The sequence below is a fragment of the Nelumbo lutea genome, chromosome 7 (assembly GCF_056320005.1).
Source record: "Nelumbo lutea isolate HS-2025 chromosome 7, American lotus-T2T, whole genome shotgun sequence".
In the NCBI taxonomy this organism is placed as follows: domain Eukaryota; kingdom Viridiplantae; phylum Streptophyta; class Magnoliopsida; order Proteales; family Nelumbonaceae; genus Nelumbo; species Nelumbo lutea.
Genome location: NC_142690.1, coordinates 18,740,816 through 18,758,258, shown reverse-complemented (window position 1 = coordinate 18,758,258; position 17,443 = coordinate 18,740,816). Strand labels below are relative to the sequence as shown.

The window sequence follows — 17,443 nt, the reverse complement described above, 5'->3', positions numbered from 1 at the left end:
GCATAACGCTTTTCTGATAGTCTAAATCTACATCGATTAGTATTCCATTCTTCATTTATGGAGAATGATCAAGGATAGATTTGTATCTGACTAGATATCTTTTCTCTAGGGTTTAGCGTATATAAATGCGGATCGGCTATTATGGTCTGATACAACAAGGTTGAAAACCTTGTTTATTTATGTTGCCATATTTTCAACAAGGTTGACTGGATATATATGTTGAAAATATGGTTAAGAAAGGGTTTTAGCATTTTGGGACACGATTTGAACGAGGTTGAAAATATGATAACATATCGGTGCATATCGTACAGTATATGGTTCATTTTAGGGTTATTCACGGGTCGGGTTGGGTTGGTTTATTGAGGTTTTTCCAACTGATCTGACTTCATCGGGTTACTTGAGATGGAAACCAAAAGTGACTCAGTGTTAAGTAAAACCGATCTGGTCGGTTTGAGTTGGGTTTTGGGTTGGGTTGGTTTGGGTCGGTTTCGGCTCTAAGTTCGTCCACGCCCTCCATGACCCATGTGCCTATGTGGTGCAAGTTTGGGTTGCCAGATATTTCAGTTTTTATGTAAAACTGAAATATCTTTATTTAACAGTTTTAAATATAAAATATATTTAAATTAAAGTTGAAATATATATTTAAATAGATTAGGTTGATTTAATTTAAAATCAAAATATATATTTAAATAGTTAAGTAAGAACTAAGTCGGTTCGGTTCGGATTGGTTTTGGTTTTTACACAATAAAACCGAAACCGACCCGAACTATTGGTTTATGAATTTGTACAACCTGAAACCGACTGGTGCTGATGAAAACCCAACCAACTCGGGTTGGATCGGTTTGGCCTTCTTATGAATAGCCCTAATTTATTTATTAACTTTTGGGATGTAGATTGCACTCCACCTCATATCCTGCCCGTGGATTCGGCATCAATTCACGGTGTCAGGATTAAGATTTTTAGGAGTGGACAGAACGTGAAAACCCCTTTATGTTTTTGAATAACAGATGGCGGAACATTATGAAACAAGGTTTTAAAACCAACCGGAAAATGAAACTGCTTCGACCACCAGTTTCCGGGTCAGTAGTTTGACTGTCTGAGTTGGATGATTCAGGCGGTTTGATCTATTGGCTGTTGGCTGTCAGCTGGAAAAGAAAAAGGAAAGAGATGTAGGGGCTTTATCGCCCTTTTTGAATTTCCTATCATACTTTTCTTGTCACAGATGTAGGACTTTATCGCCCTTTTTGAAGATTTGGGGCATGACCACTTTGTTGAAATTGGAGGCAAAATCTGTTTGTACTTAATTTGTCTCTGTAGCCTCTATCCACGTATCTCGACAAGGGTGTCTAACCTGTCATACATTTGTTGGTATATGTTCTCTGTATGATATTGCTTATCCATCGCATAAGCTACCCTTGCTGTTACCATCTGTATTTTCGCTGGTAAGATTACCTCGTCGCCATAGACCAAATCATAGGTGTATTCTTCGTGGCTTTCTTAATGGGTGTTCGGTATTTACCCAAACTGTACTTAATAGCTTATCAACTAATCAACCTTGTCCTTTTGGTTTTCACTTATTATTTCACTCAGTATCTTAATGAATAATGATAGTTTTTGTTTTTGAGTGGCAATCTGTTGTTGGTTAATATCCTCATGCGTACTATTAAAGTGGTAGATGACGTATTGTCTAAACAAATTTGTGATGCTGATTGCAACCAACTTTTTCAGAAGTATAACCTCTACCCATTTGGTGTTGCTATTCGTATAAAATTGTATCTTTGTAATGGGATGTGAGTTTTCCAATTAAATTTATTCTCCATGTATGAAAGGGCCAAGGGGCGATGGTGGAATGCAACTCATGAGTGGGCTGATGAATCCTTTTGGCGTGGGGCCAAAATGATGGTTGTATTATTTTTCTACTAGGATTATTAGTTTTGTTTTATTATGTCTATAAAGAGCCCATTTTTTAATAGATCATTTATAACAAAACCCATAGGGGAGAAACAAATGGGTGGTGGTGGTGATGATGGATATAAGGGTTTAAGCTAAGGGTCATCATTTCAAAATAGAACCTAAAGCAAGGGTTTTATTGTTTATGTAAAAGAAAAGTTTTAGGGTAAATTACACGGACCCCCTGTATTATAGGGTTGTGACAGAACCTTTGTATTTTTTTTTTTGTGACAAAGACCTCTCTCTACTTTGGCCGTTAGACAAAGATTTCCGAAAATGATTCCATTTTTGCAGTTATCATATTTTATAATTTCTAAAATGCCCTTATGATAATCATGTGTACAATTTTACCCACTTTCTTCTCTACTGTGTTGAAACATCTAGAGGTGCCACCCTTACGTAAATATCTTGGCCACTGTCCATGATGTACTCCTGGAGATCAATCACATTGTTGATTTGCTGATCTAAAACACACAACCGCTTCCGCCTCTGATGAGTTTTGGTATTTGTGTAAGTTGCGAAAGAATAAATTTTCCAGCATTTGGCTTTGCATTCCTCAAGACTTATGCTTTGGTTTACAAATGCTCGAGAACTATCTGGCAGGTTCACCCCATCAATTTTAAGAACTCATCATCCTTCTGACACACGAACTCGCTTTGGGCTTGAATCCCTTCACACACTCACAGATGGGTGAAGCATTGCTGCTGCCAACACCATAAGACCTACAGAGTTAGAGAAGAGTTGGAGCCTCAGAGGAGATTGAAGTTTGAAGCTTGGAAAGATAGTTAACATGCTCCAGAGTAGATGGAGGGGAGCTTACATGGCAATGGAACACGTAGCTCTTTGTAAATTTCAAAATTTATAGAGTAAAGGCTTTAATGGCAGTCTGGACTCCAAAGAAATCGCCCCCACACAGCCGGTAAGACTTAAATGGCAGTCATGGCAGCGATTTGCTACATTCTTTCATTCTATGGCATAACCGAGTGCTGGTCTTGGTAGCTTAACCTCGACCCATAGGGACGACTTGGCTATATTTATGTTTCATCTTCACGAATTTTAGGACTGAAGCAAACGATGGGGTGGTTTCTTCACGGTTGTTATCTTAACCGGTGGCCACCATCGATGACTAGTTTAAGAATTATTGGATGTGATTGATAAATTGAGAGAAAAAAAAAGTTTTTTTTAAGAGGAAAAGGGTTTTCTCGGAATGAAAAGAAAATACAAAAAGTTTTGATGGGTATTTCAGTAATTTAACGTATTACGTTATTTGACTTAATGACTAAGGGGTCTTTGTGTAACAGTCAAAGTACAGAAGGTTCTTTATCACCAAAAAAATGCAGGAAAGTCTTTATCACAGATCCCATGATACAGAACAGGGAGGGGGTCCGTATAATTTACCCAAAGTTTTATACTCTTACCAGTTACCACTGAAATCGATTGACAGTGGATTGCATCTGACAAATATGTGGCGGTATTGGTTCAACTAGAAGGAAAAATTCCTCCAATCCAAACGCAGACAATGTGTTGGCAGCTTGACAACAATACGCTACAGTGGCAAATGAAAAAGGGGATACTTTTATGATGGATATGTGAAAAGCTTCTACATTCTTTTAAACCTCAAAAGGGTTTAGAGAATTTAATAATTAAGATAATTTATTTAGTAATTATTTAATTAATATAATAAAATTTTTGAAAAATTTATACTGTCCAAAAGATATGATACTGAAAGGGCTTTAATGAATTAAACCATCATTTGGGAACAACTTTCGTACTTATAATCATGGTGAAATGTATTCAATGCATGGTTTGGGATGTCATCATGTGGGGCGCATGTGAGGCACGCTGCTGTGTGGGGGGAGACTATGCCATCACCTTGTGGGGCAGGTATCACACCCATTAATTCCCCTATCTAGTGACCTCATGGTGACATATAGGAAATGTTAAAAAAAGGGGATTTTTTTATAATTCAGTCCACCATTAGGTAGAGTTAGGATTTTCTAGTGACGGACTGAATCCTGCCCCGTGGATTGATGTTAAATTTATGGGCACGATGTGATTTATAGGGGGCTACTAGTAGATTAGGAGGGGGCTGCAAAAAAGAAAAAAAAAACTGAGGGAATTACAGCCTAAAATAAAAAATGGACATTATTGAAATTTGAAAGCTTAACAAAAAAATGGAGTGAAACATCAAACAACGAGATCAAATCAGCTGGCTACCAATTTGAATAATCGGTATGTTCTGACAAAAAAATAATAAAAAAATTCAAAAAGATTAGAGAAATTGAAAAATGGTTAAAACTTTTTGAACAGTTAACTGACAGGTTCAATAGTTTGCTGACCAAAATCAACGATTTTAGAGAAAAATGAAATCGATCAGATGACTGATTCCTGGTTTTTCCAATCTGACTATCTGATTCTGTTCGATTTTGAAAACCATGCTTCCCAATACATGTTGGGGAAGTGTCGTGGTGTCACGAGTGCTCCTTCGCCGCACCATCAAGCACCTACCATGAGCCATCAGAGTGCCAACCGCGTGCCTTCAAGGTGTCAGCATGTGTGTCATGGGTGGGCTACTCATGTATTATGTAAGGGGGGACCGCCAATGACGTTATTGTAAATACATAGTATGATTTTTCATCATTTTTATGTTTCCTATTGTCACTCCCCCAAAAGCTTAACATATTCTTTGAGGGGAGGTAGGTAGTCGAGTGAGTTCATAAGCATGTAAAGGTTAAGCACGAGATCCCCTCGACACTATACTGTGTGCTTGTGCTTACCACTAATTAATGCAATACAAGTTACCTTTTGTCTAATCTGTGTGCATTCTTGTTGCCTTTTGAGTGTTGTTGCTTGCATTTGTAAGCTTTCTCGACCCCATCGAGCGCCGCACAGAGCCTCGTCGATTAACCCAGTGACAGTTGGTATTAGAACAGCTTGCTCCTCAACGCTCGTGACCCTTGCACAACAACACTAGTGGTGGCACAATGAAGCACAACAAGGAACTCATCGATAAGATTGGGCATGGCCTTTCCCATGCGAGAGAGATCGATGAGGCTCTAGGCGATGAAGCCACTACAGAGAAGGCCCCGAGGGGTCGCACATCCAAGAGAAGCAAGCTTGACAAGTCAGTTGACACGCTTGCTACCTTCGACACACGCATCCTTCGCTGTGAAGTGACTGTTGGGGAGATGTGTGACTGAGTAGAGGAAATCCACCTGAATGTGGAAACAATTGAGAGCTCCGTGGTGGAGCTAGAAGCCCGCTTAAATGGCATTATGAACGAGGTCCAAGACGTCTTGAATAGAACCCTCAAGGAAGTCCTTGGAACAAAATCCCGACAAGAAGGGAGCACATCTCGATCCGACATCCAAGACCAGGTGGATGAGATGAGAGCTGAATGGATGGCCATGAAAGTAGCCATGGCCTCTCCTTCTGACCTCTAGACTCAAATGGATGAACTAAGAGGAGACATGACGCTCCTCAAGAGATTAGTGGCTAGCGCTCCAAGCCCCTCCACAACACTGGCCCCTACTCATGTGAAGATTTGGAAGCCCACACCTTATGCCGACTCCCGAGATGCTAGAGAACTTGACAACTTTTTGTGGCAAATGGAACAATATTTTCATGTCACTGGCATTGATGAGGACCTAATGCAAATTTGTATAGTTATCATGTATTTGACTAACATTGCTATGCTCTGGTGGCGCAGGCGATGCCAAGACATTGAATGGGGTACGTGCACCATTAAGACATGGGCTGATTTCAAGCGAGAACTAAAGCGGCAATTCTACCCAGAGAACGTGGAGTACCTGGCGTGGAAGAAGTTGAAAGCGCTCAAGCATGGGGACTCACTCCACGATTATGTTAAAGATTTTTCAGCCCTCACCTTGGAGATCACAGACATGTCCGACAAGGATCTATTGTTCAACTTCATGGACGAACTGAAGCCATGGGCCGAACTAGAACTCCCACACCGCAACGTACAGGACCTCGCCTCGGCAATGGCAGTGGCGAAGCAATTCAATGAGACCAGCTTGTCAGATGAAGAAGCCCATAACCCAGAAAGCCCGCGTTCCCCTAATTTGAGTGGGGAAGCAGGTCGCCCACGCCCTCTGTATGACAATTCCAGCTTCAACAAGCCAGCAAGACAAGACTATGGGAAGAAGCCACAAGGAGAGCAAGGCCCTCAGCACCATTACAAGCCCAGAATCGCTGGGTCCCCAATTTCTTGCTTCCTTTGTGGGGGAAATAACTTGGTTCGCAACTTCCCAACCAAGAAGAAGATCAATGCCCTTGTTGCCAAGCTCAGCGATGATGAGCAAAGTGATGAGGAAAAGTCTGTGCAGGCACGAAGAGTGGGCGCCCTTCAACTCTTCAACGCCATGATGAAGAAAGAGGCCAATCATTGAAGGCCAAAGAAAGCCCAAAGGGGGCTGAATTATGTAGACATCATCCTCGACGGGAAGCCAACTCAAGCCCTTGTTGATACAAGGGCCTCCCACAACTTCATTTCAGTTGTCGAGGCCAAGCGACTCAATCTGAGCACTGTGAAAGAGACAGGGTGGCTTAAGGCCGTGAACTCCGGGGCAAAGGTGATTAAAGGCATGGCTCATGGGGTTGACCTCCAAGTTGGGCCGTGGACAAGCAAGATTAATCTTTCGGTGGTACCCCTGGATGACTTCCGAGTTGTCTTAGGAATGGACTTCATGAGACAAGCCGAAGCAGCACTCCTGCCTCATATCAACTCTCTGTGCATCTTGGACGAGCGCTCCCCTTGCATGGTACCAGTTGTGAATTCTACTAGGGTTCATAGGAAGCAAGTTTCTACACTACAACTTTTTCATGGAGAAGCCTTGTTCAACACCAACTTGAAGGAAGTAGAGAAGTTCCTCACTCCACTAGTTGAAGAAGCCACCCCTCAAGCCAACAACTACAATAGCAGTAGGAAGCAGCAGGCCATCCAGCCATCTACACCTCTCCAGCAACAGAGTTCATGCGCGTCGACAACCATCAAGCAAAGCAGAAGACCCAAGGCCGTGTCAAAGTTCAACATCACCTACTACCACAACCACAGGGAAAAGCGAGTGCCACCCAAGCCGCCTAGGGACCATTTTCACACCATCCCTCAGACTGAATCACATAGTAGCCTTGTGAGTTACCCTTGGAGAAAAATTCATGGGAACCAACACCTCAACAATCAAAAACATCATTTTGACCCTTACCTGGCCCAAACCTACCCTATAACCAAGCCAAATCAGCCATTAACATACCTTGAGGCTGCCAAGAAAGGACTTAGCCATAGGAAACCCCAACAGAATAGGCCAACCCAACCATGCTACCAAACTATACACCTTGGCCTTGGACGACAGTCAGTTCGGGAGCAGCAGAAGAACCTTCCTTCTGCAACAGTGACTCTAAGGGACCAGCCGAAGCCGATCTCCGAGGACGTAGATTGAATTGAGTGGGGGAGAATGTCACAAGTGACTCCTTCGCCGCGCCATCAAGCACTTACCATGAGCCATCAGAGTGCCAACCGCGTGCCTTCAAGGTGTCAACATGTGTGTCATGGGTGGGCTACTCATGTATTTTGTAAGGGGGGACTGCCAATGGCATTATTGTAAATACATAGTATAAATTTTCATCATTTTTATGTTTCCTATTGTCATTCCCCTCGACACTGTACTATGTGCTTGTGCTTACCATTGATTAATGCAATACAAGTTACCTTTTGTCTAATCTGTGTGCATTCTTGTTGCCTTTTGTGTGTTGTTGCTTGCATTCATAGGCTTTCTCGACCCCATCGAGCGCTACACGGGGCCTCATTGATTAACCCCGTGACAGTGGGATGTTGTGGGGGGCTGATTTGATCTTCTAAACAGCAAAACAAAAGTGGTTGCTTTGGCCTCGAAGGAATGGGGTACCATACAACAAAGCCTGTTAGTGGGATATTAGGTTGATGCATGGTGATAGGGTACCATTTGGTCCCATTATCATTCACTATGCCTACAAACACAGTTCAACTTCCATGAATTTTAATCCATGCCTCAACAAAAAGGGGTGCCTTGTGACTAATTAATACATCCATGATTAATTATGTTTGAAAATTGATTGCTTAAAAGTATTAAGTTCCGGTAAATATGAAGATCTTTACGCACACCCATCTCATAATATATTGACTCCTACAACTTTTGTAGAAGTAATGTTTTTGAACGCTGTTGATTGGGATGGTCGGACCATTTGTTTTGAGAACTATCTAAGTAATTGGTTATGTTTTATTCCAAATCCAGTCTCTGACTAAAAACCATTGAATTGGTCAATTATCCATTAATTTGGGTGATTGAACTATTGGATTTTAATCTCATAAGAGATTAAATCCAATAGGTTTGATTGGTCAATTACATGAGAAATTGCACCTGCACACTTGATTGGAAAATTAGCTTTTCTCTTACAAAACCTAGTCTTGGACTTGTTCCACATTGGAAAATTATAAGCTTTGTTTTTAGTATTTTAATAGGAGCTGATTTACACTCCTTAGAAATAGTAGATGAGAGTATGAGGATTTGATATTGCGCAATGCGCATGCACGCGTGTGTGCGGCGCAATGAGGTGCACTTTGCTCGCACTTCGGTGCGATGTTGACCGTTGATCACTGCTGATGAGATCAACAGTCACCATTCGATCGGGTGTGATCAAGACGCACAATTCAAAGTTAACAATCATTAACTGTTAACTACCTTTTGAACAATCATAATTTTTGAAATTGTGACTATTCAAGGTGCCTTCTCTGAACCAGCACCTACCTTTTCTTCATACCTCTTCATAAACTATTTAAGGAGCATAAATCAGACTTCAAAAAACATATTTTCGAAATCCACTTTCTCTCTCTCTCTCTCTCTCTCAGCCTGGTCTGCTTCAGTCTCACAAAAGGTTTCTTCGGAGATTCTTCAACTTTGCTGGTTGCAGATTCTCGCCCAAGGCACTGTTGTATCCTGGGAACGGATTTGCCTGTAACCCAACAACAAACTCAGTGAAACTGAGTGGGGGCAAATAACGTTCTAAAGACAGTGTCTTCATACACGCCTCAAATCTTCTCCTCCAAAGTTACAGTGACCCCATTTCCCAGCATGAACTGTCAACCCACTTGACCTGTTTAATAGTCTTGGGCATTTTTCTAATTATTATTTTTTGATTTTTTATCAAAATAGACCATCGGTTCGAATCAGGCAGTTGAACTATCAACATAAAAACTAGTGGCCAGAACGGTTCTAGTTCTATGTCATTCTTTAAAACATTGTATAGAAGAAATAAAGTGAAGGTTATGTCTAGTCTCACGTATTCAGGGAGGCAAATTTTGATGCCGATTGCCTGGTTGTGTCCAGTCTTGGACGGGTGTAGATTGGGTTGGTCGTTTAGTTATATTTGTTTTTTGTAATTTTGGGGATGCCCACATTTTCGAAGGAAATGTTATGATATGTATATTGTATATGATGTACCTTATCTTAGCCTAGCATAGTTCATAGTTAATTAGAGAGTTAGGTTTTAGCTAATGAGCCATCCATATTCTAGAATCATTCCCTGCATGAGCTGTTGCATGAGCTGGCAGGTTAGTTACAACAGTTTTCTGTATATAAGGATTTGTACAGCAGAAATATTCGATGAATGAGAATGAAGTTTCTTCTCATCTTCAACCTTTCTTATTTGGCTTGGTTTTAATCCAAGATTGTTCATGGTATCAGAGCTCTCGATCTGATATTGATTTCTTTTTTTCAAGTTTTTTTACTTAGTAGTGGTAAAGAACGATGGAAGAGGAGCAAGAAATTACTCTTAGTCCTGCGGCTCGGGTCACAAATACTACTGCTGGAGCTACAAGGGAGCTCTTATATGGCAACATTGGAGATCCACTTCTGTTGTAGAATTCAGGTCATCCTTGAATGGTCCTAGTAACTGCTTTGTTAAATGGAAATAATTATCTTGCATGGAGCAAGTCGATGAAGATAGCTTTGGGTGCAAAGCTTAAACTGGGTTTTATAATAGGGGAATGTGTTAAACATGAAGAAGGAGCACTGGAATTAGCTCAGTGGAACAGAGTGAACATCATGGTGACTTCATAGATACTTAATTCCATCTCTAAAGAAATTGTTGAAGCCTTCTTATACACCACAACAACAAAGGAACTCTGGGAAGTAATCGAAGAGAGATTTGGAGAATCAAATGAGCCATTACTCTATCAGATTCAAAGGGAAATCAGCACAATCTCTCAAGGTACTATGTCTATCGTGAAATATTATACTAAGTTACATAAGCTATGGGATGAATTAGCATGCCTTATGCCCTTTCCTATATGCACTTGTGGAGCTGCAAGATCTGTTTCTAATATTAATGGTTTTAATAAACTGATGCAATTCTTAATGGGTTTAAATAATACCTATTATAATATCAGAAATCAGATTTTAGTTATGGATCCACTTCCTTCTATTAACAAAGCTTATTCAATGGTCTTACGTGTTGAAAAACAAAGGGAAGTTCATGGTACTTACAATGACAATATTGAATCAAATGCTTTGTTGGCTAAAACTCAATTCTACAAGAAAGAAGGGATGGAATCTGTTAAGAAAGAAGAGGGCAGTGGGAGAGGGAACAGTAAAAGAGTAGACAAGGCCAATAAGCATTGCAGTCACTGTAACATGAATGGTCATGCTAAGGAAACTTGTTTTAAATTACATGGCTACTTGGATTGGTATAAGGATTTGAAAGGAGGGAAAGGGTCAGGTAGAAATGTAGCTAACGTGGTGGATACTCCACTAGATATTGAGGATGACAGTGAGGACAAAAAATCAGATAAACAGAGTTCTATTACTAATCTGGTACAACAAGAACTGATGAAATTACTAAAAGGCAAAATGACAGCAGAAAGTGGAGTACATGTCAACTTTGCTCATCTCAATGATTTTGCAGGTAACACTTTTTCTTATGAATTTGCCTTGGCTTCTGCTTTTAATGCTAACTTACTATTGAAATCTGGAACCTGGATTATAGACACAGGTGCTTCAAACCACATGTGCACTGATATCAAATTGATTGAAAACCCCAAACCAATAAAACAAATCATACATGTTTACTTACCAGATGGAACCATTCAATTTGTTAAACATATGAGAAATGTGCCTTTGAATTCCAAATTGAACTTAACAGAAGTTTTACATATTCCAACCTTTAAGTTCAACTTGCTTTCTGTTAAAAAGCTTGCTAAATCAGCAAATATCAAAATCTTTTTTAAGCCTAACCAGTGTATATTGCAAGAAGATCTTGGCTGTGGGCAAGTTAGTAAGAAACCTATATATTCTAGACAAGTTTTGTTTTGATAATTTTGAAGATCATTGTAAACCAAAGGCAATTTCTGTTTTGTAGACTGAAACTAAGATTCCTAAACATGATGTATTTGACAATTCTGGTTCTTTATTTGCTAATACATCATCTTGTTTACCTTTATCTCTCTGGCACAAAAGGCTTGGGAATGCATCGGTTGTTGCTTTAAAACATCTAGATCAGTGTAAGAAAACCATGAATCATCCTTTACCTGTGTGTGATATTTGCTACAAATCAAAACAGCATAAACTTCCTTTTAATCTTAGCAGTATTCACACATCAACACCTTTTGATTTAATACACTTGGATTTATGGGGACCTTACAGACAACCTTCCTTATCTGGTGCACACTATGTGCTAACAATTGTAGATGATTTCAGCATGGCAACATGTACCTATTTACTGCCAAATAAAATGCACACTCACTGTTTTTATTAATTTTCATACTTTGATTACCACTCAATTTGAGAAAAGAATAAAGTCTGTAAGGACAAACAATGGCACAAAATTTGTCAACAAAGAATTTCAAAAGGTTTTACTTGATAATGGGATTTTGCATAAAAAGAGTTGTGCATATACACCATAACAGAATGTGATAGTAGAAAGAAAGCACACACATTTACTTCAAGTGGTACACTTTTTGATGTTTCAATCAAAATTGCCCAAGAAATTTTGGGGCCATTCAATTTTAATGGCTACACGCATCATAAATAGACTTCCTAATTCTATTTTAGGATGGAAAACACCTTTTGAGATTTTACATAACAATAAACCGGATTACAAACACTTAAGAGTGTTTGGATGTTTTTATTATGTAGCAAATACTTCTCCTCATAAGAATAAGTTTGAAACAAGGAGTTTCAAATGTATCCTTATTGGCTACAGTCAAGGTCAAAAGGCTTTTCAAGCATATGATGTTGAATCACATAAAGTCTATGTTACTAGGGACATTGTCTTTCATGAATTTATATTCCCTTTTAGCAAGTCTTTAAAACACACTTATGTATTACCCCTTCCAATTGTGATAGAAATAGATGATATACTTAATACTCCTCAGCTTGATCAACCCCCAGAACAAAAAATTCAACTAAATGATCTCACTCCTAAAATTTCAGAACAAAATGATATTGAGCCAATTCCACCTTCTCCTATTGCATCTGTTCAAAGCCCTAACCAATCAACCTTGGTTCCTAGGCATAGCACTAGGCCTAAACAGAAACCAATTTGGCTCAATGACTTTGTAACAAATATGGCTACTGCTAGCACATTGCCTACTGCCAGAATTTTTGATTAGTTTCAAAGGTCTCAGATATCACACGACCGTGCCCAATATTCACCTCCAACTTTTCCTTTTATTAAATATTTTTGTTTCAATAGTGCGTATTTATCCTTTTTAACTAATGTGTCTAGCATCCAAGAGCCAAGATCATATAGGGAAGCTAGTATGAATGCAGATTGGGTTAAGGCAATGAATAGGAAATTGCAAGCTCTTGAGCAAAATCAAACTTGGGAAATAACAGAACTACCGCTAGGAAAGAAGGCTATATGATCCAAATGGGTTTACAAAACTAAATTGAATGCTGATGGAAGTGTTGAAAGGTTTAAAGCTAGGCTAGTTGCAAAGGGATATGATCAAGTGGAAGGGATTGACTATTTTGACAGTTTTTCACCAGTAGCTAAACTGGTTATTGTTAGAATTTTTCTTGCTATTGCTATAGCAAAGAATTGGCCTATTCATCAGCTGGATATTAACAATGCATTCCTACATGAGCATCTTGATGAAGAAGTATATATGATGCCTCCTCAAGGATATTCTAAAGCTGCAAATGGGAAGGTTTGCAAGCTTAAAAGATCTCTATATGGGTTAAAACAAGCATCAAGACAATGGAATTTAGAGTTTTGTGTTCATTTAAACGGTATGGTTTTGTTCAATCAACCTTTGATCACCGTTTGTTTATTCTATCTACTGGTTCTTATTTCTTGGCACTCATTGTTTATGTGGATGATATCCTTATTACTAGAACATGTGAAGATAAAATTCTTGATGTCAAAAGTTTCCTAGATGCTGCTTTTACCATCAAGGACTTAGGACATGCCAAGTATTTCCTTGGACTTGATATTGCAAGAGGAAATATTGGCACTTACATCTGTCAACGAAAATATATTTTGGATATCATAATTGATGCAGGATTACTTGGGGCAAAGACAACTTCCACTCCATTTCCTAAAGGCAAAAAATTATTTGCTGATAAAGGGACACCACTTGCTGAACTTGACAAGTATCGAAGACTAGTTGGTCGACTACTTTATTTAAGCCTCAGTAGGCCAGACATCACCTTTGTTGTATAGCAACTCAGTTAGCACGTTAATTCTCCATGTCAACCTCACTGGGATGCTGCCATTCATCTTCTTCTATACTTAAAGGGATGTCCATCAACAAGTCTTTTTTATCCAGCAAATAACTCTCTTGTTGTGGAAGCATATTCAGATTCAGACTAGGCTTCTTGTCTATAGAGCGGAAGATCACTTACTGGATACTGCATCTATCTAGGTTCTACCTTAATATTGCGGAAAACAAAGAAGCAAACCACGGTATGTCGATCATCAGTAGAGGTAGAGTATTGCAGCTTGGCCTCCACTGTCTGCAAATTGCTTTGGATTTCATACATTCTTGTTGATTTTCGTATTTCTCTTCAGCTGCCAACCACTCTTTGGTGTGACAACCAAGCTGCCATGCATATTGCAGCAAACCCTGTCTTCCACGAACGCACCAAACATCTCAATATTGACTGTCACTTAGTCCAAGACAACTTCAAGAAGGATTTTATCAGTCTTCAACATGTTTCAACAAAGCACCAAGTGGCTGACATCTTTACTAAAGACCTCTCCAGTCCGCAATTTTCTTATTTGCTATCTAAGTTGGACTTGGTTGATTTTCACCAAGTACCAACTTGAGGGGGGGATGTTATGATATGTATATTGTATATGATGTACCTTATCTTAGCCTAGCATAGCTTATAGTTAGTTAGAGAGTTAGTTTTTAGCTAATGAACTATTCATATTCTAGAATTATTCCCTGCATGAGGTGACAGTTTAATTATAATAGTTTTCTGTATATAAAAATTTATACAGCAGAAATATTCTATGAATGAGAATGAAATTTCTTCACATTTTCGACCTTTCTTATTTGGCTTGGTTTTAATGCAATATTGATCGGTAAACATGAAGGAAGTTTTGTGGAAGGCGTAAAAGAGTGAGTCGTGTACGTTTCCTCAAGTCTTGGTCAAGTGCTCTTTCCTTCTAATAATACAGTCAAGAGTCTGCGTTCCATTGTCTTCAGTTGACTTGTCTGAATCCCAGTCCCATCTTAGAAATTCCTTTTCATTCTTTAACTACTACCTATATAATATTTGTCAAATAGACAAATACTCTTCCCCGAGAAAATCTTCCACGTCCCAACTTGTTTTTTTGGTCCTCCTCCAAACCAAAAATAAAAAAAAAACTTGCCACGTGGATAAATTTGGAGCCTTCTACCGATCTTATCATATATATAGATAATGAATATTGAATAATGACAGCAGGCAGCCAAGGGACCACTGGGTTTTTTAGTAATTAGTATTGGCCATTTGGCCTACTCCACCACTCTGGGCAGATGCCATTGTTGAGCACTTTTGAGCTTTATTACATATAGTTGTCTATGCTTTAACAAGGAATTTATCACCACTGCCACTGAATTGGAATTTCCATGCCAAAACCGTTGGATGGGATCTTTCAGTACAATATTCAGCATATATTTAACACAAAACCATTGCATTTTAGTGGCCAACAATATTATGCTGCACGGATCCAACACTGCTACCTACCATAATGTTTGGTTGATGATTTAAGCATCCCTAATCATCACCCAAACCAATGTCATCGGGTGGGGTTAAATGATAAGCCCGCCGTGACCTGATCATAGTGGGTTAGGTTCGGGTCAGTCTTGATAGGGTTGAGGTTGGCCCTCCCAAACCCGACCCGGTGATATAAATGAAATTTATGAATTATTATTAACCTTTGTTAAGAAGGTAATTCCCTATTATTGTTTAGGATACGGAATGGATCGGATTGATAACCCTATTCCAATTTCTAACAAATGGGTCACGTCAGGTTTGGTTTGTAGTGGCTTCATGTCGGATTCGGGTCTGAATAAATCCGTAATGAACTCAACCCAGTGTTTTCAACCCGCTGTCCACCTGAACTGCCATCCTGCCATGAGTTGTAAATCCGGGACTTGGTCAAAATGCATTGAATAAAGTTAGGTAATTGAACCGTTGACTCATTTGATGTAGTGACCCATGACTCAAATTGGTTGATAGGGAGTCCGGATATAGAGAAACATCTCATCTTGCTATACACGGGGAGATGTTCCAGATTCACGATTTGTAGACTTGGTCGGTTTTGAAAACATTGACTCCACCCATTTTTTCATCTGCTCTTCTGTGCCCGAGTCAGTTTTCTTTTCTGCCTTACTCTGTTCTGTTTGTGCCATGATCCCTCTGTTTTTTTGTTTTTTGGTAAAATGTTTGTGCCTTCTCTCTTGAAGAATGAAGACCACTTTATTCTTTCATGATTTGCTTTTGGAGAAAAGTAAATTACTTCTGCCTGATGGGAAGTTTGTCTTTTGACCCGAGTGTGCCTAGAAATTTCATAGTAAGAACTAAGAACTCCATGACTGATGAGTGACGACTCTCCGTCCTCTATAAAAAGAGAGAGCAGCCATTGTATATTCTCCCAAGCTTATTTAGTTAGCCATGGTTCTTGAGAAGAAGCTGGTTGAGGAGGTCGCCTGCTGGCTCAAGCTCTACGACGATGGCTCCGTCGACCGGACGTGGAGCGGACCACCGGAGGCCAAGTTCATGGCTCAGCCTATCCAACCGCATGAGGAGTTCATTGATGGGGTTGCCGTCCGCGACCTGACTATTAACGCAGACTCTGGCCTGGCCTTCCGAATTTATAAGCCAGAGAAAAAAGCTGAAGACCTGGAGAAATTCCCCATCTTAGTTCATTTTCATGGTGGTGGCTTCTGCATTAGTGAGCCAGAATGGTTTATGTACTACAACATTTACACACGCCTTGTGCGCACTGCGCGAGCCGTGTGTGTCTCCGTCAAGATGAGACGCGCCCCCGAGCACAGGCTCCCGGCAGCCTGCGATGACTGTTACTCTGTCCTCCTGTGGCTTCAGGCCGTGGCTCGGGGCAAGTTGTCTGAGCCGTGGCTCGAAGCTGAAGCAGACTTCAAGAAAGTCTTTTTCATAGGCGACAGCTCTGGAGGGAACCTGGTGCACGAGGTGGCTGCTCGGGCAGGAAACGAAGAGATAGAGCCACTGCAGCTTGCCGGAGGTATACCCATACACCCAGGTTTCATCCGAGCTGAGCGTAGCAGGTCGGAATTGGAGAATGAATCTGACTCGCCATTCCTGACACTGGAAATGGTTGACAAATTCATGTTTTTTGCATTACCGGTTGGCAGCACAAAGGATCACCCAATTACATGCCCGATGGGGTCTGCAGCTCCGCCTCTGTCGGGGCTGAAGCTGCCGCCGTTCCTTCTTGTGGTGGCGGAGAAAGACCTGATTCGGGACACAGAGATGGAGTATTACGAGGCGATGAAGAAGGCAGGCAAGGACATAGAGTTGCTGATCAATACTGGGATGGGCCACTCTTTCTACCTCAACAAAATTGCCATCGACGCAGACCCAAACACAGCTTCGCAGACGGAGCATTTGATCACAGAGATCACCAACTTCATTAAGAGGCACTGATTGAGGGCCTGTAGCTTGTTCAAGGGCAACATGAAGAGAGTTCTGTTTCAGTTTTAGCTTTTATTAGTTTTTGCTTGTTCCAGTTATGTCCAATGTACTTCTCCCCTCCAGTCTTCTTTATCGTATAATTAAGTCGTTGATGCAAATCAAACTAGACCTGTTTTCATGGGCCGTGTGGCCCGCCGGGCCGGCCCAGCCCCAGACGAGCTTGAGCAAGTATTTTAGCCCATGGGCTTGACCTCAGGCCTAAAAGCCCGAGCCCGACTATTTTATGGGCCGGGTTCGGGATTTGTTAATAAAAGTTCAGCCCGGTTTCTATAAAA

The 17,443-nt window shown here is 40.3% G+C and overlaps 1 protein-coding gene across 1 annotated transcript; it reads left to right on the top strand.

Annotated features, from left to right (window-relative positions):
- The first annotated feature begins 15,662 nt into the window (after nt 1-15,662).
- Nucleotides 15,663-17,443, top strand: LOC148845458 (strigolactones hydrolase CXE15-like). Its single transcript, XM_088955184.1, has one exon. It carries the CDS (start codon nt 16,110-16,112, stop codon nt 17,118-17,120), a length of 1,011 nt encoding a protein of 336 aa, XP_088811310.1. The 5' UTR covers nt 15,663-16,109; the 3' UTR covers nt 17,121-17,443.

Excerpts from the sequence above, each read along its gene's own strand:
- LOC148845458 (XM_088955184.1), top strand. The coding sequence starts at position 16,110 with ATGGTTCTTGAGAAGAAGCTGGTTGAGGAGGTCGCCTGCTGGCTCAAG.